The sequence below is a fragment of the Pelophylax lessonae genome (assembly GCF_965119305.1).
Source record: "Pelophylax lessonae genome assembly, chromosome: 1".
Taxonomy (NCBI): Eukaryota; Metazoa; Chordata; class Amphibia; order Anura; family Ranidae; genus Pelophylax; species Pelophylax lessonae.
Window position 1 is genome coordinate 579,609,199 of NC_138768.1, and position 26,512 is coordinate 579,635,710.

A 26,512-nucleotide genomic window follows, 5' to 3' on the forward strand; every position below is an offset into this window, starting at 1 on the left:
CCAAGCTATTTGCTGAGAGGCATGGTGAGTCCATGGAATATTTTATATTTTGCCACAAGTTCCGGGAAATATATATATATATATTTTTTTTTTTTTTACACAAAGTTGTCAGTAAATTATATATTGCTCACACATGCCATGGGTATATGTGAACTGACACCCCAAAATACATTCTGCTGCTTCTCCTGAGTATAGGGATACCCCATGTGTGAGACTTTTTTGCAGTCTAGCCAAGTACAGGACCCCGAAAACCAATCATCGCCTTCAGGCTTTCCAAGGGCGTAAATTGTTGATTTCACTCCTGACTACCTATCACAGTTTTGGAGGCCATGAAATGCCAAGACAGCACAACCCCCCCCCCAAATGACCCCTTTTCGGAAAGTAGACACCCTGAGCTATTTGCAGAGAGGCATGTTGAGTGTTTTGCAGATCTCACCTTTTGTCACAAAGTTTTGGAAATTGAAAAAAGAGGAAAAAAAATGAATTTTCCTGTTTTTTCTTCATTTTCCAAAAAAAATTAGAGCTGCAAAATACTCACCATGCCTCTCAGCAAATAGATTGGAGTGTCTACTTTGCAAAATGGGGTCATTTGGGGGGGGGTTTGTGCAATCTTGGCTTTTTATGGACTTCAAAAGTGTGATAGGTAGTAAGGAGTGAGATCAACAATTTACGCCCTTAGAAAGCCTAAAGGTGCGCATTGGTTTTCCGGGTCCTGTACGCGGCTAGACTGGCAAAAAGTCTCACACATGGGGTATCATTGTACTCAGGAGAAGCAGCAGAATGTATTTTGGGGTGTCATTTCACATATACCCATGGCCTGTGTGAGCAATATATCATTTACTGACAACTTTGTGTAAAAAAATAAAAAAAAATAAAAAAAATTTTTTTCCTCGAAACTTGTGGCAAAATATAAACTATTCCATGGACTCACCATACTTCTCAGCCAGTAGCTTGGAGTGTCTACTTTGCAAAATGGGGTCATTTGGGGGGGGGTTTGTGCCATCTTGAAATTTCAGGGCCTCTGAAACTGTGACAGGTAGTCAGGGGTAAAATCAGCAATTTACGCCATTAGAAAACCTGAAGATGTGGATTGGTTTTCGGGGGCGCGTACACAGCTAGGCTCCCAAAAAGTCTCACACGTGGTATCCCTGTACTCAGGAGAAGCAAAAGAATGTATTTTGGGGTGTCATTTCACATATTCCCATGGCATGCATGAGCAATATATCATTTAGTGACAACTTTCTGTAAAAAAACAACAAAAAAAAAAAAAATAATAATTTTACCGAAACTTGTGGCAAAATATAAAATACTCCATGGACTCACCATGCCTCTCAGAAAAAAGCTTTGGGTGTCTACTTTTCAAAAAGGGGTCATTAGGGGGGTGTTTGAACAGTCCCGGCATTTTATGCTCAATCTTATCCACACATCACCCACTCTTCTAACCACTTGAAAACCAAGCCTTTTCTGTGCCTTTTTGTTTACATGAAAAAATATTTTTTTTTTACTAGAAAATTACTTTGAACCCCCAAACATTATATATTTTTTTAAAGCAGAGGCCCTATAGAATAAAATGGTGGATGTTGCAAATTTTTTTGTCACACGGTATTTGCGCACAGATTTTCCAAACGCAATTTTTGCGAAAAAAATACATTTTTTTTTAATTTATTGCACAAATACACTATATAATTCCAATTTTTTTGGTAAAATTTAAAAGATGATCTTATGCCGAGTTCATAGACACCTAACATGACATGCTTTAAAAATTGCGCATGCCTGCGCAGCGACAAAAACGTATGTACATTTTTGAAAACCTTTAAAAGTCTCTACAGGTTACCACTTTAGACTTACAGAGGAGGTCTACTGCAAGAATTACTGCACTCGATCTGGCGATCGCGGCGATACCTCACATGCATGCTGCAATTGTGGTTTACATATGACACTAGACCACCGCTTGCGTGCGCCATTGCGCGCAAGCCCCGGGGGTAAGGGGGGGGGGCTCAATTTGTTTTTTTTTTTTCTTTTTTCTTTTGCTTTTTTATGTTATTTTGACACCTTTCCTTTAATTTTTTTTTTTTTTAAATCATTTTTATTGTTATCATAGTGAATTTAAATATCCCCTATGATAGCAATCTGTGGTGACAGGTACTCTTTTTTTAAAAAAATTGGGGTCTTTTAGACTCTAGATCTCTCCTCTGACCTTAACGCATCTGACCACACCAAAATTGGTGTGATAAAATACTTTCCCAATGGCCCTGTTTATTTCTGGCGAAACAGAAGTCATAAAATGCTCGTAGCCTCCGGCATCTTAGGCCATAGAGATGATTGGAGCCATTCTCATCTCCAATTAGCTCTATGGTTAGATAATTGAACCACCGGCTGCACTCTCGGGTTAACCGGTGGGACAGGAGAGCCAGAGAAAAACCATGGAAGGCTGCGGAAGGCGGCGGTGGGGGGGGGGGGAGGCCCCTCCCACTGCATGTAAAAGCAGTCTAGCGGCCAATTACCTGCTAGAATTGCTTTTACATGTAAGCCGACCGCTGGCTGTAAAAAACGATACCAAGATGATGCCTAAATCTGCAGGCATCATCCTGGTATAACCACTCAAAGTCCAGCAACGTACCAGTACATTGCTGGTCCTTGTTTGGCATATAGGTTTTTTTTTTTTTCATGCAGCCTGTGGGCTGAACGGAAAAAAAGAGAACCTATCAGAAATCAGCACAGGAATAATGCGTAGTATTACTCATCATTAACCGCCCAAACAACCACCCACTGAATTTAATGATGGGTATACACGACACTATCCACGTATACCAAAATAGGATTTTAACTGCAGTGCTGAAATCAGAAAATCACCACAGCTGCTATCAGCAAAGGTATCCATATATGCTGAGCGCAAACGCTGTTTGTGTCAGAATATATAAAATCAATGCGTGGTAGCCGACGAGGGACCTGCAAGAGAAACAGGTCACAAAAGAATGAAAAAACAAACAAAGGACATTGAAAAAAAGTATAGTAGGAAGGAGTAGAAGGACATATAAAATGACTGACAACAACAGTTTTTGGATCTTCATCATTAACCGCCCAAACAACCACCCACTGAATTTAATGATGGGTATACACGGCGCTATCCACGTATACCAAAATAGGATTTTAACTGCAGTGCTGAAATCAGAAAATCACCACAGCTGCTATCAGCAAAGGTATCCATATATGCTGAGCGCAAACGCTGTTTGTGTCAGAATATATAAAATCAATGCGTGGTAGCCGACGAGGGACCTGCAAGAGAAACAGGTCACAAAAGAATGAAAAAACAAACAAAGGACATTGAAAAAAAGTATAGTAGGAAGGAGTAGAAGGACATATAAAATGACTGACAACAACAGTTTTTGGATCTTCATCATTAACCGCCCAAACAACCACCCACTGAATTTAATGATGGGTATACACGGCGCTATCCACGTATACCAAAATAGGATTTTAACTGCAGTGCTGAAATCAGAAAATCACCACAGCTGCTATCAGCAAAGGTATCCATATATGCTGAGCGCAAACGCTGTTTGTGTCAGAATATATAAAATCAATGCGTGGTAGCCGACGAGGGACCTGCAAGAGAAACAGGTCACAAAAGAATGAAAAAACAAACAAAGGACATTGAAAAAAAGTATAGTAGGAAGGAGTAGAAGGACATATAAAATGACTGACAACAACAGTTTTTGGATCTTCATCATTAACCGCCCAAACAACCACCCACTGAATTTAATGATGGGTATACACGGCGCTATCCACGTATACCAAAATAGGATTTTAACTGCAGTGCTGAAATCAGAAAATCACCACAGCTGCTATCAGCAAAGGTATCCATATATGCTGAGCGCAAACACTGTTTGTGTCAGAATATATAAAATCAATGCGTGGTAGCCGACAAGTACCTGCAAGAGAAACAGGTCACAAAAGAATGAAAAAACAAACAAAGGACATTGAAAAAAGTATAGTAGGAAGGAGTAGAAGGACATATAAAATTACTGACACCACAACAGTTTTTGGATCCTTTTATTTTTCTTTCTAACTGTTCCTTTACTTCTTGATTTGGGAGGGACTGCGATCTTCTGCGATCTTCTCTTCCAGCTTGGGTCTCTCAAAATGTCGATGGACATCCAACATCCTTCGAGACCCTGTGTTTATGTGCCCTACACTGTGTCGTGCTGTACCCTACGCTAATAATCCACTAGTGTATGGTAGCGCTCGAAACATTCCCCGATGCAGAGACCAGGTTGGTCAGGACATTTGGGACAATAATAACGGGTGTCACGCCTAAATCCGCGCTTGCTACAGACACGACATCTTCTTTGGGGCCATCTTTGGGTAGGGGTACTCGGGAGGACATGTGAAAAATGCCTCTCATGCAGCCGGCTCACTGCATCTGGAAGGGGAAGTTGGGCAGGCATGCCTCCTGGGTACAGGTAGGCAAGGATGATCTCTTCCTGGAATTCCCGGAAAGATCCAGTTCGTCCTGACGCCCTGTATAGGACAAAGGCGTTCAGCATAGCCAATTGGTATAGGTAAACAGACACTTTTTTGTACCAGCGTCTGGCTTTACGGGCAACTAAATACGGCGCCAAAAGCTGGTCGTTAAGGTCCACCCCTCCCATATTAAGGTTATATTCGTGGACACAGAGGGGTTTCTCCATAACGCCAGTTGCCGTAGGAATTTGGATCGTCGTGTCTGGGTGAAGGGAGGACAGAACATAAACATCCCGTGTATCCTTCCACTTCACCGCAAGTAATTTGTCCGTTTTCAAGCAGGCTCTCGCCCCCCGACTAAGACGGGAATCTACAAGCCGTTGGGGGAAGCCCCGGCGATTAGGTCGCACGGTGCCACATGCGCCAATTTGCAAATCGAGAAGGTGACTAAATAGTGGCACGCTTGTATAAAAATTGTCCACGTACAAATGGTACCCCTTTCCGGATAAGGGTGACACCAAGTCCCAAACGATCTTACCGCTGCTCCCTATGTAGTCTGGGCAGTTGGGGGGCTCCACACAGCTATCTTTTCCCTCATAGACCCGGAAACTAACTGTATAGCCTGTGGCCCTGTCACACAATTTATACAGTTTGACCCCGTACTTGGCACGCTTGCTGGGGAGGTACTGTTTCATAGCAAGGCGGCCAGTAAATTTAATCAGGGACTCGTCAACGCAGACAACTTGTTCGGGGGTAAACAAGGCTGCAAACCGCTGATTGAAGTGGTCTATGAGGGGCCGAATTTTGTGGAGCCGATCGTATGCAGGGTCTCCCCGAGGACGACAGAGTTCATTGTCGCTGAAATGCATAAATCGCAGAATTTGCTCGTATCTCGTCCTGGACATAGAGGCAGAGTACATGCGCATATGGTGAACTGGGCTAGTGGACCAATATAGCCGCAATTCACTCTGTTTAGTTATGCCCATGTGGAGGGAAAGGCCCAGAAAGATCTTAAATTCGGAAACCGTTATAGGTTTCCAGCCGAATTGTCTGGCAAGGGGTGAATTTGGGTTGGCGGCGATGAACTGTTGTGCATATAAATTTGATTGATCCACAATAGATCTGTAAAGATCTTCCGTGAAGAACAGCTCAAAAAAGTTCAGGGGCGTAAAACCAGCTGTCTCCACGTGGATTCCAGGTTGGGCGGTGAATGGGGGAAGTACTGGCGCTGTAGTATCAGTGGGTTGCCAATTAGGAAATGCCAGCGCATCAGGGAGGGCACTATGGGCTCTACGGGCCTGTCTTCGAATACGCGGTGGCCGCGGGCCACTACTTGTGCTAGCCACCGCACCAGCTTCAACTGCACTTAGGGGACTCGCCACGTCACCAGGTCTTACTGCAGTGCTGGTTGTACTAGGTCCAGGTTGTACTAGGCCGCTGGCGCTTGCCAGGTCGCCAGAAGGATGAGCTGCACTAGTACCCACACTCTGCTCCATACGAGCACCCTGCGATTCCTGCATCACAACAACTTCAGAATGGGGTCGGGTACGCCTGGGTCTAACAGGGACCCATCTGTCGTCGGAGCTATCTGTCAGGGAGCCGCTGCCGTCATCAGGTTCATATACTGACACTAATTCGGTCATTGTAGCTTCCCCTTCGCTATCAGATGACTCGGTCAGCATATAACTGATAAGCTCTTCATCCCTGTACGAACGTTTGGTCATTTTGGTAACTAAATTTACTCGTACAGTGATGCGACTCACAGGTAATAAAAGCACCTGGTTGTCGAAGATTATTTCAAGCGCTACAAAAAAAAACTGCTAATGCTAGCAGGGATCAGGCCTGACTCTGCTAACACAGCGGTTTTGTGTCTTGTGTTTTTTTGCAAGTGACAGTAATCTATTGATTACTACACTTGCCTGGGTGAAAGGGTTAAACGCAGGTGCTGGCCGGAATCAGTACTGATCGTGCAAACACTGCGTTTTGGGAACCCTAAACTATGGGGGCGCTAGTATAGTTCTGATCAGATCAGATATTGATCTGTTCAAACACTATACTAGAAATGGAAGTGTAGGTGCGTGCGTGCGTGTGTGGCAATCAAGGGGTTACTTCTAAACTATGCGCTGGGGATCTGGGGGGGGTGGCGGGGACCCTAAACCTCCTTTGGGAAAGAAACTAGCTAGCTAGCGCAACCTCAAGTCACAATGACACCAATACAAAATACAGTAAAAACAGTATATTATGTGTGTATTAGTGCTAATGTGACAGAGGGTGTAGGGGTTAACGGGATGTGATCAGGGGGGGATCAGGGGTTTAAATCTTTATTGGAAGGGACTGGCGGGTATCCTAAGGATAAAAGGAACGGTGGCAAGCGCTAAACCTGGTCACAAGTCACACTTATACGGGTATATAGAAAATGCTATATACTGTATACAGTGTGCGTTGTGGCAGGGGGTGTAGGGGTGATCAGGAGGGGATCAGGGGATTAAATCTTTATTGGGCGGGTGGCGGGGACCCTAAACCTCCTTGGGACACAAACTTAGTCGCCTGCGCTAATTCTGATCACAATGACACTAATACAAAAATACAAAAACACAGTATATTACGTTTGTATTAGTGCTGATGTGACAGAGGGTGTAGGGGTTAACTAGCGGTGATCAGGGGGGGATCAGGTGGGATCAGGGGCTTAAATCTTTATTAGGGGGGGGTGGCGGGTAATTCAAGTGGAAAAAGGGGGGTCGCAAGCGCTAGACCTGACCACAAATCACACTTATACGGGTATATAGCAAAATGCTATATACTGTATACGGTGTGTGTTATGGCAGGGGGTGTAGGGGTGATCAGGGGGGGTCAGGGGCTTAAATCTTTATTGGGCGGCTGGCGGGGACCCTAAACCTTCTTGGGACAGAAACTTAGTCGCCTGCGCTAATTCTTTTCACAATGACACTAATACAAAAATACAATAACACCGTATATTGCGTTTGTATTAGTGCTGATGTGACAGAGGGTGTAGGGGTTAACGGCGGTGATCAGGGGGGGGTCAGGGGAGATCAGTGGGTTAAATCTTTATTAGGGGGGGGTGGGGGGTAATTTGAGTGGAAAAGGGGGGGTCGCAAGTGCTACACCTGTTCACAAATCACACTTATACAGGTATATAGGTATATGCTATATATAGTGTGTGTTGTGTCAGGTGCTGTAGGGGTTAATTGGGGGGGCGATCGGGGGTGAAATGTGCCTATCTAACTGTGTGTGGGTGTGCTTGGTGCAGTACTCACAGTAAGATGTGCTCTCCTCTCACGCTGGATCCAAAAAGACCGTTGTGGGGGGAGGGCACATCTCCTCTAAGCCTGTGTTTACATTTCACAGGCTTAGAGGATGATCTGATTGGGCAGGACCGATCAACAGGTCCAGACCAAAAATGATTGGCCTGGACCTGATGACTGATCGGTTCTGAACCCAATCGAGTCATCATCGGCGGCGGGGACGCGCGGGAGCGCGCACAGGGCCAGCAAATTGTGCTGACGTAGGCCTACGTCAGTTTGCCTGGCCGGGGCTGAGTGCCGACGTAGATCGTCGTGCGCCGGTCGTAAAGTGGTTAACTGTATCCGTAGGGCTCCGTTCACATCTAGGCTTTTTGGGTGATTTTCTGCTCTAAGCCTCAGCTCTAAAAACGCCCAACAAGACAAATCCCATTCATTTTAATGGCCCCTGTTCACATCTGTGCATTCTGTCACCTTAGGCAAAACACCCATTGCTCAAAAAAGTACATGAGCTTCTTTTTTGGTAGATAACAGGGGTTTTTACTGCTTTCCATTGGTCAACTCAAAACGACTGTGTAAAAACGCCTGTAAAAATAGCAACGCCTAGATGTGAACGGGGTCTAAAGAAATTGGCTGCTAACTAAGACGTGCTGTTCATAGGTAGGTGATAATTCAGGCGTTCTTCTATTTGGGGCTCATGGCATGGTTTTGGTGTAGAATAAATGAGCCATACTGCACATGGCTCTCTAATATTCTAGATCAGCCCTTTTCAACCAGGGTGCCAAGGCACTCTGGTGTGCCTTGAGGTATCATTCAGGGGTGCCTTGGCAAAATGCCTAAAAATTGCCCAAAAATTGTATACGAGCCAGCGTGTGGATGAAGTTTGTCCGTTTAGTTACACTAAGTCACAGGTTTGCATTATCAGTTGATGAGGAGGATGTCAGTCGCCTGCATGGCATTCTTGTTTGCCTCTCCCCTGCCCCTCTCCATCAGCATTGGCATCACCTTAGCTGAGTGTTGGAGAAAAACTGAGGGAGAACAGAAACATTGGAATACTAGTCGGTACCAGTTTGCAAAAGTATATTTGCTCTGGAAAAATAAATCACCTCTAACGTTGGGTGTCCTAATTTCTGGAAAAATAAATCACCTCTAACGTTGGGTGTCCTACTTTCTGGAAAAATAAATCACCTCTAACGTTGGGTGTCCTACTTGGACTTGTGAATATTGCTGCATTATGTAATGCTATTAGAATAGGTTTTACATTTTAGAATGGGGGGGGGGGGGGATGCGCCTCTAGACTGTCCATCATTTTTAAAGGGTGCCTCGAGATTGTCCAAAGTTTTTAAAGTTTGCCTTGACTGAAAAACCGTTGAGAAACACTATTTTAGATACTTAGCAGCACTAGCTCATCAGCACCTTAAAGGTTGCTTTGCATTGACATTGTCTTCTGTCTTCCTGTTTCACTATTTGGTACTGCCAAAAATGAAAAAAAACACTTCTATTTTATTTATACATGTTATAAATTGTGATTTTAAAGGGAGCAAACCTGTTTATCTACTTTATTTCATATATCTGAATATCATGGCAAACTGACAGATTATAAATAGAAGCACGTTTATGTTATAGAGACATCTGCCGGCATAGTAATCCATTCTTTGCCAGGGCAGCTGCGTGAAGCATATTGAACTAGCATTTACCGAAATTCTTCAGAATAAAGGAACATTTGTTTGGTTATGTAGGAAGAAATAAATGTAGGTTCATTATCTTGGTCAGCATTTTACTTTTTTTTTACATTTTTGTTGCAGTCTGTATCCCTGCTATGCCGCTTCACCTTCTGTATTTGTCTTGGTGATTACTGTTACTAATACAGAAGGTAAGAGTAAATCCTACATTTTAGAGTTGTCATGAGAGGTGAGGGGAAGTCTTCCAAAAGGGACAACTGTGTAAGATGTGAACTCCCATTACTTTAGGGGGATTTTATCTTACTACACTACAGTTCACAAATTTGGGGTCACCCAGACAATTTCATGTTTTCCATGAAAACTCACACTTTTTTATTCCTTTTCTACTGTATCTCCAAGACAGAAATTCTCCCTAGCAGGGCAGAGACAGAAAAAATAAATGTGGTGGTGGTTTTTAACCCTCACCTATCTTTCAAAAACTTAAAGAAAAATGTTTTCAGTTAGTAATGATGTTTTATACCTTTTAGTGTTTTAAAGTGGTTGTATCCCCCCCAAAAAATATCTCGCATACTAGCACATTATGAAATACTTACCTTAGAACGAAGCCCAGACACGGTCGCCCGGACACCGCTGAGGCAGCTGACATGTTCCCTCGGCGTCTCTAATGGGTTAGACGGCTTCCGGCGCTGTGAGTGGCCGGAGCCACGATGACGTCACTCCCGTGCATGCGTGCGGGTGTTCATTTTCCGGCAAGGTGTCTGCAAGGAGCTCTGAATGTCTGGCAAGATACGCCGGACCTTCAGAGCGCAGGCGCTGTTAAACGTTAAAAAGTGGAGTATACTACCGCTTTAAAAACCTAGAGCAGAGTTTCTCAGCTTGAGTTCCCCCAGAGCAGTGTTTGTCAACCTTTTTCAGTCAAGGCACCCTTTAAATTTTGCACAATCTCAAAGCACCCTATTCTAAAATGGTAAAAATGAAATAAATAGTTTTACATAACGCAGCAACATCCACACACCTAGGACACCAAACGTTAAAGACGATTTATTCTTCCAAAGCAAAACACACCTTGGCACACAGGTACTGACTGACTAGTATTTCAATGTTTCTTTTCCTTGCCCAGCTAATGGGACCCCAGGGCTGACAGGGGCAGAGGAAGGGCAAACAAGGATGCTGTGTAGGCGCCTGACATCCTCCTAATCAACCAATGTCATTGGTTGTTAGGAAGCCAGCAAATAGAAGGTTGTAATGGTGCACAATGAAAACGTGTCTTTCTGTAACTAAAAGGCAAGCTTGATCCACCCCCTGGTTTGTATACAGTTTGTGGGCAATTTTTAGGAATTTTGCCAAGGCACCCTGGTTGCAAAAGGCTGCTCCAGAGGTTGCTAGGGGTTCCTTCAGCAATGAGCAACTTCTGCCTCTAAGATAAGTTCCCACTGCCACCATTGATCTTGTTAACTATCTGAAAGGGGCTAATTCTTCCCAGTGACCTCAAGTGTAAGGAACTGACCCTCATACTAATGTATAATGAGTTTTAGATAGTCATTTTTATTAGGGGTTCCCTGAGAGCGGAAAGTATTTCAAGGGTTACTCTGTGTTATAAAGGTTGAGAAAGACTGCCTTAGATGCTGAAAGGTGCTGATCATATCAGTGGAATGCAAGAGCTTGAGACTGGGCTCCAACATTAATTAAGGAAATTGTTAAACTTTTCCAATTGTTATTCAAACCAAGCATTCCACTAGTGTTTTTTTTTTTTTTTTTTTTTAAGAACTGCTTTCAGAGGGGGGAACCAAGTTCAGCTAAGTACAGGAGTGTATCATCCTCATATAACTAAAGATCTATAACTAAGAGCTTTCTGGTCAAATTAACAATCCTTAGGCCTTTAAATTTGGTAAAATGTCTTTATTATTAGTGCCAGGGTTTCTAAAGCTAGAGTGAACCAAGTGATAAGGAAGGGGCCTTTTGTTTGCCTTGTGCCTTTTTGACTGGTAACAACTTGGGTTCTTTCATGAATTCTGTACCATACTGAGAGAATATGGAGCCTGCCATTCTTTACCTCTCCTTCCGAAAATGCCATTTGCTTGTAATGCTGATCTGATTGCCCTGTGCAGTGACAAGTGAGAAGCCCAGCAGAATTCAGAAAAATGTATTTGCAATTAGATTTTGAAGACCCAGCGAGGGGTTGCGAGGAGTTGCTGGTGGGAAGCCTAAATTAAGTGTAGGGAGCTCCTACTGAGACTTTTTCGTATCTAATCACAAATGGACCCATACGCAAGTGCCTAGGAACTTTGGGAGGGGTGACTCGAGCTGTTTTGAGTATACTTATTGTAACAACAGAAGTAATATCTTCCTCTCTAGCAGGGATCTTAGTTTCGGCAGGGGATGTTTCTACAATACATCCAGAATTTGTAGTTTCTACAGTACAGGTCTCCATTAAGGACTTGGGGCTTTGCTTTCAATGGAAGCCCTAAGAAGACCCAAAACCGTAAATACCAGTAGCTGTGTTTCACCAGCCTTATTTCCATTTTTTGTTCCTCCAGATCCAGAAGTTATGTGATAGAGTTGCTTCATCAACTTTGCTAGAAGACCGAAGAGATGCTGTAAGAGCCCTCAAGTCCCTGTCAAAGGTCTGTTCATTTTTGTTGATTTTCTATGGCAATGGTGAAGGCTTTTTTAATCCTCTTTACATGTAATTCATGGAGCTGCATAAGTGAATTATTCTGTGTTTTGTTTGGTAGGACCAATATAAGGTATAGTAAAGCTAATTAACAGACGTAATAATCATTGCTAGAGGTGCATCGAAATTAAAAATGTTGGTACCGAACCTGACAGGTGTAATGACAGGTTTTTAAAAATACACTCACTGGCCCCTTTATCAGGTACATCTGTTCAATTGCTTGGTAACACAAATTGCTAATCAGCCAATCACATGGCAGCAACTCAATGCAATTAGGCATCTAAACGTGATTAAGACGACTTGCTGAAGTTCAAACCAAGCATCAGAATGGGGAAGAAAAGTAATTTTGAACGTGGCATTGTTGTGGTTCCAGACGGACTGATCTGAGTATTTCAAAAACTGCTGAACTGCTGAGATTATCACACACAGCCATCTCTGGGAATTACAGAGAATGGTTCAAAAAATAGAAAATATCCAGTGAGTAGCAGTTGTTTGGACAAAAATGCCTTGTTGATGTCAGAGGCGAATGGGCAGACTGGTTTGAGATGATAGAAATGCAACAGTAACTCAAATAACCACTCTTTACAACCAAGGTATGCAGAATACCATCTCTGAATGCACAACACATCAAATCTTGAAGTAGATGGGCTGCAGCAGCAGAAGACCACACCAGGTGCCACCACTCCTGTCAGCTAAGAACAGGAAACTGAGACTACAGTTCGCGCAGGCTCACCAAAACTGGACAATAGAAGATGGTCTGATGAGTCTCGATTTCAGCTGTGACATTCAGGTGGTAGGGTCAGAATTTGGCGTAAACAACATGAAAGTATGGATCCATCCTGCCTTGTATCCATCCTGCCTTGTATCAACGGGTTCATGCTGCTGGTGGTGGTGTAATGTTGTGGGAGATATTTTCTTGGCACACTTTGGGTCCCTTAGTACCAATTGAGCATTGTTTAAACGCTACTGCCTGCCTGAGTATTGTTGCTGACCATGTCCATCCCTTTATGACTACAGTGTACCCATCTTCTGATGGCTACTTCCAGCAGGATAATGTACCATGTCACAAAGCTCAAATCTTCTCAAACTGGTTTCTTGAACATGACAATGAGGTCACTGTACTCCAGTGGCCTCCACAGTCACCAGATCTCAATCCAATAGAACACCTCTGTGATGTGGTGGAATGGGAGAGTCGCATTACGGATGTGCAGCCAACAAATCTGCAGCAACTGCATGATGCTATCTTGTCAATATGGACCAAAATCTCTGAGGATTGTTTTTCAACACCTTGTTAAATCAATGCCACAAAGAATTAGGGCAGTTCTGAAGGCAAAAAGGGGTCCAAACCGGTTCTAGCAAGGTGTACCTAATAAAGTGGCCGGTGAGTGTATATATATATTTTTATATATAATTGTATTAGACTTTTTAATGAATATCATGAATTTGTCGGCCATTATCGGCACCTTTAGTGCACCAAAAGCTCAAGAAAAATGCATCCCTTTACATTCTATGTATGTCTTCACACTCGTCTGTTGCACTTCTGTTGTGGTGTTAAAAATCTTGCTTGCTGCATTATTGTGCACCAAAATGCACCTCCTCATTGAAATGCGTTAGAAACGCAGCCAGAACACATAAAAATCGCTCCCATGTTACGTTTTTGATGCGGTTCTTTGAGTCACACCACCTATGAAAAACATAATATAAGTGCAGTAAAATTGCGGCAAAATCGCATGAGTTTTCGGCGCCCTTATCGCCACCTTTTTCACTATCGGTATAATGCTGAAAACACCATTTCGGCCGATATGTTTCGGCTGCTGAAATTTCGGTTCATCTCCAATCATTGCCCTTTACTTGCAAAGCAGAACAGCTTTATGTGTTGAATATTACATAGATTTCATTTATTTATAGATTCTATTTTATTTGTACCCATAACGGACTTTATAGCACATTATTTAGCTTTATGTAATTGAATTGTGTATTTCCCCTTTTGGTAAACAGAAATATCGTCTTGAGGTGGGCACGCAGGCCATGGACCAACTCTTGAATGTGCTACAGACTGACCGGTAAGATGTTTCTTTTTATAAATAAATCACCTTTAAAAAAAAAAGAAGCCTTGATATACTACTTACCTTTCTAGCAGCCTGCTTCCTAAAAAGCCACCAGTAACTTGTGAATTAACACTTTTGATTATAAATCCTGATCCCTCATTTATAAACAGTCAGTTCTTTAGCAGAATCCTGTTTCTTCGTGTATATGTTGCTAGATGATCTCGGAGTAGAAATTGATAAACCTCATTAAATGTACACTGCGGTCAATACCAAAAAGTAAGCTGAACTCCAAGAAAAATGCTAAATACTCTAATAAAATACATATAAGATAGTTTTTTTTTTTTTTTTGTCTGCCAGAGGATTTGTTTTTCTGTTCATCCAGTTCTGAGACTTACAGCTCTGGCACACAAGACCTCCCTGTTTGGCAGGCCAGGAGATTTTAGTTTTTCTCTGCTGCATTTAGGTAACACTTAGGCAGCCCAAACATGAGTCCAGGGCTTGACACGTTTGCTTTTTATCTAGGAGCCAGCTAAAAAAAAAGTAGAGTAGAGAATAAATTAGTGGTAGTTCCAATTTTTGATGTCGCATAATATTTCAGTAAAAAAACACATTAAAAGTTAATTTTTAGGGGGCACAAAAATGCAATAAATTACCCATTTTTTTTTTGGTAAAATATAAAAGCAGAGATTGCACTAAGTAAATTAAGGTGCATCTCAAAAAAATTGAATTCATAAAGTTAAACTCATATATTATATAAACTCATTAAAACTCATGATACATTTCAAGCATTTCTTTCTTTTAATTTTGATGATTATGGCTTACAGCTAGTGAAAACCCCAAAATTCAGTATCTCTGAAAACTAGACCAATAAAAAAAAGGATTTAAGGCCCTGTTCACACCCAAGCGTTTTTCAGCTTGTAAAACGCTCAGCTCTGAAGTTCCAAAGCGCCCAACAAGCAAAATCCCATTCATTTCAATGGCCCCTGTTCACATCTAAGCATTCTGTCACCTGAAGCTCAAAAAAAGTACATGAGCTTCTTTTTGGCAGATTACAAGCGTTTTTGGCCCTATAGACTTTAATAGAAACGCCTGACTTGAGCTCGTAAAACATTTGTAAAACACTGAAATAGCAGCTCTCCACCCCCAATTTCCTCTCCCTATCCTCCCCCTAGTGCTTTCTATTGGCTAAACAAAAATGCCTGAAGCTATAAAACGCTCATAATACACTTCTAAAGTGATGTAAAAAGCTGCAAAAAAAGCTTAAAAAAATAGTAGTAAATCGATATGCTCAGGTGTGAATGGAGCCTTAATACAGAAATGTTGGCTTACTGAAAAGTATGTCCATGTACAGTACAGCATATACTCAATACTTGGTCAGGGCTCCTTTTGCATGAATTACTGCATCAATGCGGCCTGGCATGGAGGCGATCAGCCTGTGGCACTACTGAGGTGTTATGGATGCCCAGGTTGCTTTGATAGTGGATTTCAGCTCATATGCATTGTTGGGTCTGGTGTCTCTCATTTTTCTGTTGACCATATCAAACAGATTCTCTATGGGGTTTAGGTCAGGCGAGTTTGCTGGCTAATCAAGCACAGTGATAACATGATCATTAAACCATGTATTGGTACTTTTGGCAGTGTGGGCAGGTTTCCAGTCCTGCTGGAAAATGAAATTAGCATCTCAATAAAGCTGGTCAGCAGAGGGAAGCATGAAGTGCTCTAGAATTTCCTGGTAGAGGGCTGCGCTGACTCCGGACTTGATAAAACACAGTGGACCAACACCAGCAGATGACATGGCTGCCCAAATCATCACTGACTGTGGAAACTTCACACTGGACCTCATGCAACGTGGATTCTGTGCCTTTCCACTCTTCCTCCTTACTTTCATCCAAAAAGAGGACTTTGGACCACTGAGCAATAGTCCGGTCCTTTTTTTCTCTTTAGCCAAGGTGAGACGCGTCTGATGATGTCTCTGGTTCAGGAGTGGCTTGACACAAGGAATTCGACATTTGTAGCCGATGTCCTAGATACGTCTGTGTGTGATGGCTCTTGAAGCACATAACACCACCTATAGTCTACTCCTTGTGAATCTTCCCCAAATTCTTGAATGGCCCTTGCTTCACAATCCTCTCAAGGCTGTGGTTATCCCTGTTGCTTGTTCACCTTTTTTTCTACCACACTTTTTCCTTCCACTCAGCTTTCCATTAATATGCTTGGATACAGCACTCTCAAAAGCCAGCTTCTTTAGCAATGACTTTTTGTGACTTATACTCCTTGTGGAGGGTGTCAATGACTGTCTTCTGAACCACTGTCAAGTCAGCAGTCTTCCCCATGAATGTGTAACCTACTGAGCCAGACTGAGAGACTATTTAAAGGCTCAGGAAACCTTACAGGTGTTTTGAGTTTATTAGCTGATTTTACCATGAGTCTACAATATTCTATTTTTCTGAGATACAGAATTTTAAGTTTTCACTAGCTGTAAGCCATATTCATCAAAATAAATGAAAGAAATGCTTGAAATATATCACTCTGTGTGTAATGAATCTATATAATATAGGAGTTTCACTTTTTAAATTCAATTACTGAAATAAATTCCCTTTTTGATGATATTCAAAATTTTTGAGATGCACCTGCAGATACCCAACATGTGTAAAAATGTCAGTACCCTATATTTTCTATAGGCGATGCTTTAAAATCACCCCTATCAGTTTAGCGTTACGTAGGAGGTCTGGTGCTATAATTATTGCTCACATTTCGGCGTGCACGACGATATGTAACGTGCATCGCAGTTTATGTTTTCAGGCATAGGCGTCCCACCGCGTGCCTTTTCATTTGTACTTGCATATACATTCGCTACATTCGCGTTTTTGTAAATATTTTATTATATCTTTAATGTGACAACACTGAAGAAATTACACTTTACTACAATGTTAAGTAGTGAGTGTACAGCTTGTATAACAGTGTAAATTAGCTGTCCCCTCAAAATACCTCAACACACAGCCATTGATGTCTAAACCACTGGCAACAAAAGCGAGTACACCCCTAAGTGAAAATGTCCAAATTAGGCCCAAAGTGTCAATATTTTGTGTAGCCACCATTATTTTCCAGCACTGCCTTAACCCTCTTGGGCATGGAGTTCACCAGAGCTTCACAGGTTGCCACTGGAGTCCTCTTCCACTCCTCCATGATGACATCACGGAGCTGTTGGACGTTAGAGACTTTGCACTCCTCCACCTTCCATTTGAGGATGCCCCACAGATGCTCAATAGGGTTTAGGTCTGGAGACATGCTTGGCCAGTCCATCACCTTTACCCTTAGCTTCTTTAGCAAGGCAGTGGTCATCTTGGAGGTGTGTTTGGGGTCGTTATCATGTTCGAATACTGCCCTGCGGTCTAGTCTCAGAAGGGAGGGGATCATGCTCTGCTTCAGTATGTCACAGTACATGTTGGCATTCATGGTTCCCTCAATGACCTGTAGCTCTTCAGTGCTGGCAGTACTCATGCAGCCTCAGACCATGACACTCCCACCACCATGCTTGACTGTAGGCAAGACACACTAGTCTTTGTACTCCTCACCTGGTTGCCGCCGCACACGCTTGACGCCACCTGAACCAAATGCGTTTATTTTGATCTCATTAGACCACAGGACATGGTTCCAGTAATCAATGTCCTTAGTCTGCTTGTCTTCAGCAAACTGCGGGCTTTCTTGTGCATCATCTTTAGAAGAGGCTTCCTTCTGGGACGACCATGCAGACCATATTGATGCAGTGTGCAGCGTATGGTCTGAGCACTGACAGGCTGATGCCCCACCCCTTCAACCTCTGCAGCAATGCTGGCAGCACTCAAACATCTATTTCCCGAAGACAACCTCTGGATATGATGCTGAGCACGTGCACTCATCTTCTTTGGTTGACCATAGCGAGGCCTGTTCTGAGTGGAGCCTGTCCTGTTAAACCTCTGTATGGTCTTGGTCACCGTGCTGCAGCTCAGTTTTAGGGTCTTGGCAATCTTCTTATAGCCTAGGCTTTCTTCGTCTTGAGCAACAATTCTTTTTTTCAGATCCTCAGAGTTCTTTGCCATGAGGGGCCATGTTGAACTTCCAGTGACCAGTATGAGAGATTGAGAGCGATAACTCCAAATTTAACACACCAGCTCCCCATTCACACATGAGACCTTGTAACACTAACGAGTCACATGACACTGGGGAGGGAAAATGGCTAATTGGGCCCAATTTGGACATTTTCACTTAGGGGTGTACTCACTTTTGTTGCCAGCGGTTTAGACATTAATGGCTGTGTGATGAATTATTTTGAGGGGCAGCAAATTTACACTGCTATACAAGCTGTACACTTACTACTTTACATTGTAGCAAAGTGTCATTTCTTCAGTGTTGTCACATGAAAAGATATAATAAAATATTTACAAAAATGTGAGGGGTGTACTCACTTTTGTGAAATACTGTATGTGGGGGTGGGCCTCAATTTAGTTTTTGTTTTTGGCGGGGGGGGGGGGGGATTCTATGTGTTGGGGTGTAACCTAAATTTTTATACAATGAAAAACATTTTCCTATCACAGGGGGGACATCTTATTAGATGGGGTTTTTTTTTTTTTTTTTTGGGTGACAGAGCCTGCATGTCTCCCCTGTGCACCAGTGAATGTAATGCAATGCACATCGCACTGCATTACATTCTTTCTTGGCTTTAATGGCTGGGGACACTGAACTATTTTATAACATAAACAAAAACCTTTTTTTTTCCAAACTTTTCGGTCTTTTATTTGTGTAGCAAAAAAGAAAAAACCTTGCAGTGATCAAATACCACCAAAAAAAAGCTCTATTTGTGGGGAAAAAAATGACATAAATTTGGTTTAGGTACAGTGTTGCATGACCGCACAATTGTCATTCAAAATGCAACAGCGCTAAAAGCTGAAAATTGGCCTGGGCAGGAAGGGAGGGAAGTGCCCTGTATTGAAGTAGTTAAAGTCTTTGGTATGTAAAAGCTGTAAAACGGATGTCAGTTTCCAGTTGTCAGTTTCCAGTGTTCAGAAAATGTTTTCATCCGCCCGGTGTACATGAGTGCTTAGAGAGGCAGAGTGTCCCAGAAGTAGGGTTGAGTAGCCCCGATCCTCTTCTGTTGTCCCCTACCGGCAGTCCTGGATCCAACCCCCTCCTGTGCCCCCATAGGAAGCTGCCCCTTAGGGGGGCACTGATGCGCGTTTCTTCCCAATCTATTTAGACACACAGCCCAGCTTGGCCCTGCTCTCTGCACACAGGTTTTGACTGACAGCAGCAGGAGCCAATGGCTCCCTGTGCTCTCGACCAAGCCTGGCTCGTGCACAGTACTTGACCGAATCAGGTTATTATTTAGGGGGGTCGGGGGGAGCTACTATTAAAAGGCTTAAAATGCAGAGAATGAATTAAAGGATAAGTCCACCATAAAACTAAAATCCCTGCATCTATAGATCGCCACAATCTTATACTAACCTATCTAGCCCTGTAAAGAAGAAAACGGTATACTTACACCTTTTTTGAAGCCGATCCTACCTGATCTCCAGCGGCGGAAGCTCTGCAGAGGACATGATTGATAAAGGCTGTGAAATGAATGGGATGTCACGTCATAGACTTACTATGGGGCTTCTGTGTCCTCTGCACCCGCCTCCACAGCGAAGCCGCAGCGGACAGCTCAGCATGGGATCAGATCAAATTGGTTTCAGAAAAGGTAAGTATACTGATTTCCTCTTTATAGGGCTATATAGGTTAGTGTTAGAAGGTGGAGATCTATATATGCAGGGATTTTAGTTTTAGGGTGGACTTATCCTTTAAGATAAAAAGCCTTTTAACTCCTCCACCACTTAAAACTTGTATTTTTTTTTTTTTTTTTTTTTTTAGAAATCGCTGTATGTTGTTAGTGTATCTTCTTTTATTTTTTTTAATTCTAGCAACCCAGCTAAAGTGATTGTAAAGTCTTGTTTTTAAAAATAAAAACAAGCATGTAATACTTACCTGCTCTATGCAGTTTGTTTTGGCACAGAGCAGCCCAGATCCTCCTCTTCTTGGGTCCCTCTTTGCTGCTCCTAGCCCCTCCCTCCTATCGAGTGCCCCCACAGCAAGCAGCTTGCATTAGTGGGCAACCGATCCTGTGTGTCCATTCAGACACGGAGCTGCCGTTCGGCCCCTCCCCCTCTCCCTCCTGATTGGCTAACTGACTTTGACAGCTGCGGGAGCCAATGGCGCTGCAGCTGTGTCTCAGCCAATCAGGATGGAGAGTCCTGGATGGCCGAGGAACTCGTGGACATCGCTGGATACAGATGGGGCTCAGGTAAGTATTTTGGGGGCTGCTACACCTGGAAGGTTTTTTTTAGAATGCACTAAGAAAAAAAGCCTTCTGACTTTACAACTCCTTTAATTTTATTGCTGTCTGTGCCTCTGCTGGGGAGATTCACCTATATATTTTTCCTGCTAAACATTGTCCTGAGATTTCAGCCCCGGTTCACACTTGTGCGTGTGCGGGGTTCGCATGTAATGTCGGAGCGCACTGCTCCGACATTACATGCGATCGGCTGTGCGGTGCGAGTTTAGCCATACAGTTTGTATGGCTAAATTCGCACCGCAGCCGCACCAAACACGCACAGGGACCCTTTTTGGCAGCCGCATCAGGATCGGATCGCACAGCGGTTCACACTTGTGCGATCCGATCCTGTGCGAACTGCACGATCGCACTGCGATATGCGATCAAACTGGGGGTGTCGTTAAGATTACATTACCCCCAGCGTATCGCATATAGCAGTGTGAACTGCCGGGGGTGCGTGTGCGATGCGGGAACAGGCTGCGGATTTGCAGCCTTCCCGCACTCGCATAAGTGTGAACCGGACCTTAAAGGGTTAATACAAATAGTTTAGTTGTCACCAGTACAGGGATAAGGCTTGGTCTTTCAGTGGAGATACTTGTTATGATACAAACTATCTAAGGGCTCTTTCACACGGGTGTTCCGATCAGATCTGCCTGTCAGTTTTTTAGGCGGATCTGATCGGATTCCCATTCAGCCGCATGGAGCAGCGGATGTCAGCGGAGACACCTCCGCTGACACCCGCTGCCATCCGCATCCGATCCTGTCCGTGAAATCCGGACGGATGGAAACCCTATTTTGGATGGGATGGGATCGGATGAAAGCGGACAGGCGGTCCGCTCTCATCCGATCCCCCATAGAGAGCAGCGGGGGCTGTGACACCTCCCTCTCCGCACTGCAAGCGGAGACGGAGCTGTCATCCGCCGGCTCAGCGGAGGCGGACCGTGTGAAAGAGCCCTAAGAGAATTTCTTTCAATTTGGAGAGATTTCCTCTCACTTCCTGTTTTGTCAAAGCGACCGGATGTTAAAAGTGAATCTCCCAATGCAACATAGACTATATAAAAAAAAAAACACTTTCTTATTCTAGTCAAAAGTTGACAGTTGATATACCTTAAGGGTGTTTATTTTTTACCTTGTTAATAATCAAATTTTATCAGTTTTAGAAATCTAGCTTTTTTATACATTATCCCAGTGGCATACACACAGTTATACTGATGTCTTTGTTTAAAGCTAATTTTAAAGGCCTGCAGAAAGGAAGGCTCTTACATAAAGGATAAATTGAACTATATTTGTGCTGTATTTTCTTCTCTTAGATCTGATTCTGAAATTATTGGCTATGCATTGGATACATTGTACAATATTGTGTCAAATGATGCAGAGGAGCCAGGTAAGTCATATTTGTTTTTGTGTGGAAGATCAGTTCTGGATTAACATATTGTGTCTTTCTGTATCAAGTTTCTGTTTCTGTCCTTCTGCATCTGTATCAAGCTTGAAACCATTTACATCCTCCACCAAAGTCCCTTCCTAGCATCATTCATCAAACAGAAAGCGCCTGTCTGTCAGAAACCCAGAAGTCATATTTTGCAAATTTTTTTCTGGGTTTTAGATTTTAAGAGTCGGTTCACACTGGGGCGACACGACTCTGTACATTCCCATGAACCACGACTTCGGAGCGACTTGCATGGACTTTGCATAATGGAAGTCTATACAAGTCGCTCCGAGGTCGCCCCGAAGTAGTACAGGACCCTTTTTCTAAGTCGGAGCGACTTGTGTCGCTCCTATTAGAACGGGTCCTGTAGCAGTCAATGGACTGCGAGGGAGCGTGACTTGTCAGGCTGACAAGTCGCCTGACAAGTCGCGCTAGTGTGGACCGGGTCTAACAGTTCTCAGGTTTTCATATTTATTATGTTACCTTATTCCAGATGGGGATTTGAAAGTTAAGTTGCCATTAAGAGGAGCACTGATGTGTAATATTTTTAATATTGAAGAAGCTTTTATTTGCTTGCCTTCATTTAGGCTATATTCCAGGTATATTTTTTTATTTTGGGCTCAGTTTTGATTAATGTAAATACGCATATTCCATACCAGGTGACTAGTGGTTACTAATTAGCAATCAGCCACCCGTCACGGATCCGGAAGACAGCGAGAATCACTGTAGTAGTAGCAGCAGCTGCTACAGTAATTCTCCCCTTCCACAAGGATCAGCCAGCTATAGAATATGCATATTTACATTTGTCCAAAGTGGACCAAGGTAACTATGCAAAAAATATCTATACCTGGAATACAGCTTTAGCCCTTGTTCACACTGAACACGGCTTTGAAATTCTGCAACTGCATCTGAACGATCCCACAACTTCAAAGCCGCGCCTTCAGGGCTGACATTAAAGATATCTGTGCGGCTTCATGCAGAGATGTCTTTTAAATTTGCAACCAAAATCCACAAAAATAGCACAGGAACTACTTGTTGCAAATCTGTGCAGTGCTGCAAAGTTGGCATTGCACTGATTGGAACAGTACCATTGCCTGCAATAGGCTGCGACTTGTCATGCGATTTGACCAGTGAGATTGCATGATAAATCATTTCAGTGTGAACAAGGGCGTAAAGTTTAATTCCATTTTAGGCCCCATTCACACTTGCGAATGGGGTTGTTAACGATTAGATATGGGAGACCCCGTGAGGGTTCCTGGTAATTAACTATGGGTGGAAAGCCCATTGAGAGCAATGGTAGCCTGACAGCTCCTTCAGCTAATCGCAGCTGCTCGCATTTATTTGTTCATGGAACTGATCATTTGCAGGTAATCTCTGCTTGAGCGATTACAAGCAAGTGGTTGCGATTAGCTGCGAGAACTGTCAGCCTTTTATTGATTTAACGTGAGCTTCAATTTCCGTATCAAATTGCTAACGGCCCCATTAGCAAGTGAGAATAGAGTCTTACTGAGGTAAAACAACCAGTCCTGTCCAGGTTAGTCATACTTAATGCAAAACATATTGTAAAAGTTTATTGCACTTTACCTGCTACCGTTTTGCTGTAACACATTTCACTGGGATTCTGCTGTATTCCCAGCTTTGTATTACGTGAAAAACCAAACCAATCAAATGAGCAAACAATTACATTTCTTGGGATGAAGTTTACACAGTCAGTGTACAAAATACCCACAGTGTTCGCTTGATTGAAATGAGGCAAGATATGAGTTTTAGGCAGGTAACTGCAATCTCAAGGGAAGCTGATTTTTATTAAAATAAAATTGCAATATTGACTCCAGCCAACAGAAACAATATATCTAAAGCTCCATTTCTGACCCCATTTGAAGTGTTATTAAACCCAGGAACCTACATTCACTATATCTGGCCTCCCACAGTATACAGAACATGGAAATGTAAAAGTTTTAGTAAAAACAAACTGCTAAATACCTTTTCTTATCAGCAGTATATAGCAGTCTCATGACTTCTATCACTGTCCAGCCAACCACTGGTTACGTTTGTAGGAGGAGTTTTCATTCTCCTCTGTCCTAAGAGGATGCAGGACCCCTAACCCTCTGTCTGGACAGTGCTGATTGGCCCTGTGCTGATTTTATGTGCCCTCCCAAGAAAAAAAAAAAAACTCTCTAACAATACACACCAAACTGAGCATGTGCAGGTTGTCCCATAGCCTCTGTACTATCAGGAGATGGATTGGGGACAGTGGAAGAAGAAGAGGATCAGAGAAGACAGGATCAAACAGCCTTTTTACACTATGCAGAGGATTAACCCCCTTAGGTTCAAAGTGAGTTTAACAAGCATGCTTTACATATACAGACTGATTTTACTGTTGTGGGTTTAGTAACACTTTAAGAAAAAATACACTTTTCTCCACACTGCTACTTAATGGAGATATTCTAACTTCTAATCCCTAAGACATCAGAAAGTTTCCAACTAAATTGTCACTAGCTAGAGCCTTACAGGGCACTCTTCCTGCCTATGTGTGCTCCTGTACATGTAGACTGCCCTGTCAGGACTAGTGCAGGAAACTACATAGGCAGTGACAGGGGAGAGAAGAACTTCCTTGTCATCACTCCAGCATTTTGTTACTATATTGCAATATTTATCTTGTCTTGCTACATACATTTGATATTGTAATAATACTGTCGTGTGAACATGACAGCTGATACCATGCCATTGATGTTTTCTAACCCCTTCCTTCACTGTATAGCAGGCAAATTGTGGGAATGGGCATCCAGACACAACACTGCTGTTCTGCTGCCTTGTTTAGAGCTATCAGGATCCAAGCAACATAAAGCGGAGTTCCACCCAAAAGTGGAACCTCTGTTTATCTAATCCCCCCACCTTTCGGGGGGGGGGGGGCGGGGTGTGTACCCGTTTTTGACAGTTACCCTGTCCCTACTTCCGTCACCTCGCTGCGGCGAGGTACATCACCAGTTAGGCCTACCTCCTCCTTCCCCTAATGCCAGGCCAGTAAGAGAGCTCAGCGCGCTTCGCGCATGCGCAGTAGGGAAATGGTTGTGAAGCCGTAAGGCTTCACTGCCGGGTTCTCCTATCAGCAATGGCGGCAGCAGCACCCGACAGCCAATTGAAACATCGGCTAGGGTGCCAACATGGCTGGATTCCAGGACAGGTAAGTGTCCTAATATTAAAAGTCAGCAGCTACTTTATCTGCTGACTTTGTTTTTTTTTGAGGGGGTGTCGGAACTCTGTTTTAATGATGCTGCCAGTGCAGATCAAGGCAGCAGAAAAGCAGAATTACTGCTCCTTACTAACCCCTACCCACTTTTCTTGTGTATGGCATACTTATTAAGGGAGTAATCAACTCCGCATTCATAGCCATCTTGGGCTGCAGGATGGACACCCTGCTATAAATCAAACCAAGGTTTTTTTTATTGTGTATCTAAAGCCAACATTTTTATTTTAGGTTTGGATAAAGTGGTTAGTACCCATGTCAGGTTTTTATTGCTGTCTGTGTCCCATTTGGAGAGATACACTTTCTATTAGTCCTGGTGACTATCATCACTGGGACTGAACGTGAGCAAGAAACCAAAATCTCTTGTTACCACCAGAACAGGGGTAGAGGGGAAATCTTCCAATGGGGACAACTGTATTGGTAATAACTGTCCAAGAGGGGATTTGCTCATGTTAGTGAGGTTTACATTCACCTCCTGTTGCCTCTACAGAACAGGAAGTAAAATTTCCTCAATGTCATACATATGAAAAAAAAAAAAAAATAAATTTACAGGGTTTCCATTATTCCTTACACTACCCAAATCAAGTGTTAACCTACCCCCTCCCCCACCACAAAAAGAATGGCTATAGATTTCCCTTTAAATACTTTTTAACCCAATGCCAATATGATAGATGTATATATTTTTTTTTGGGGGGGGGGGGGACTGAAGCATTCAGAGGAAAATGACCAGAACTTAGGAGAAACTCACAGACTAGATGCAGACAGTCTGGGCAGTCAAATCTAGTAACCTGGCACTGCAGAGTTAAATAACCAGTTGGCCTCCACACTGCCATATCTTAGTAAAGTTTTGTGAAGGCATTGTTTTTTTTTTTTTCTAATACTGGTAAGTGATTTGAAAAAAAAAAAAATATATATATTTTCTGTTTGAGGTGAAGTAATAGTTAGGCTCCATGTACACGGGACGCTGGAAATGGCCGTTTAGGAGCAGTTGGGCGTTTTTTTCAGAAGCCCCTGAACCCATCTACATTTTATCTTATCTGTCCATGTACACCAGGTCGTTTACAGTCATTTGCAGGCAGTTGCGTTCAGGGACTGTTTTTAGAACGCAATTATTTGCGTTCGAACGTGTGTTTCCCGGCGTTTCAAACGCACAAACGCGTCCGAACGCGTCTGAACGCGATGACCCGCGTTTAGCGTTCGCGTTTTTCCATTTTAAAGGGGAATATTTTTTATGACCTCTAGGAACGCTTCTAAACGCAAACGCTGCTAAACGCGGGTACAAACGCGACTGAACGGACGTTTCAAACGTCCTAAAAATTCCAGCATTCAAAGGGACTTTTAACAACGTCCCGTGTACATGGAGCCTTA

At 43.0% G+C, this 26,512-nt stretch overlaps 1 protein-coding gene across 1 annotated transcript in view; it reads left to right on the forward strand.

The window, feature by feature from the left end:
• Positions 1 to 26,512, forward strand: part of USO1 (USO1 vesicle transport factor) — a 170,891-nt gene that overhangs the window by 16,986 nt on the left and 127,393 nt on the right. Inside the window, exons 2-4 of the mRNA XM_082255566.1 lie at positions 11,941 to 12,027; positions 14,076 to 14,140; positions 21,782 to 21,855. Of these exons, the coding sequence (XP_082111692.1) occupies positions 11,941 to 12,027; positions 14,076 to 14,140; positions 21,782 to 21,855 (226 nt within the window). The remainder of the gene's footprint in view (positions 1 to 11,940; positions 12,028 to 14,075; positions 14,141 to 21,781; positions 21,856 to 26,512) is intronic.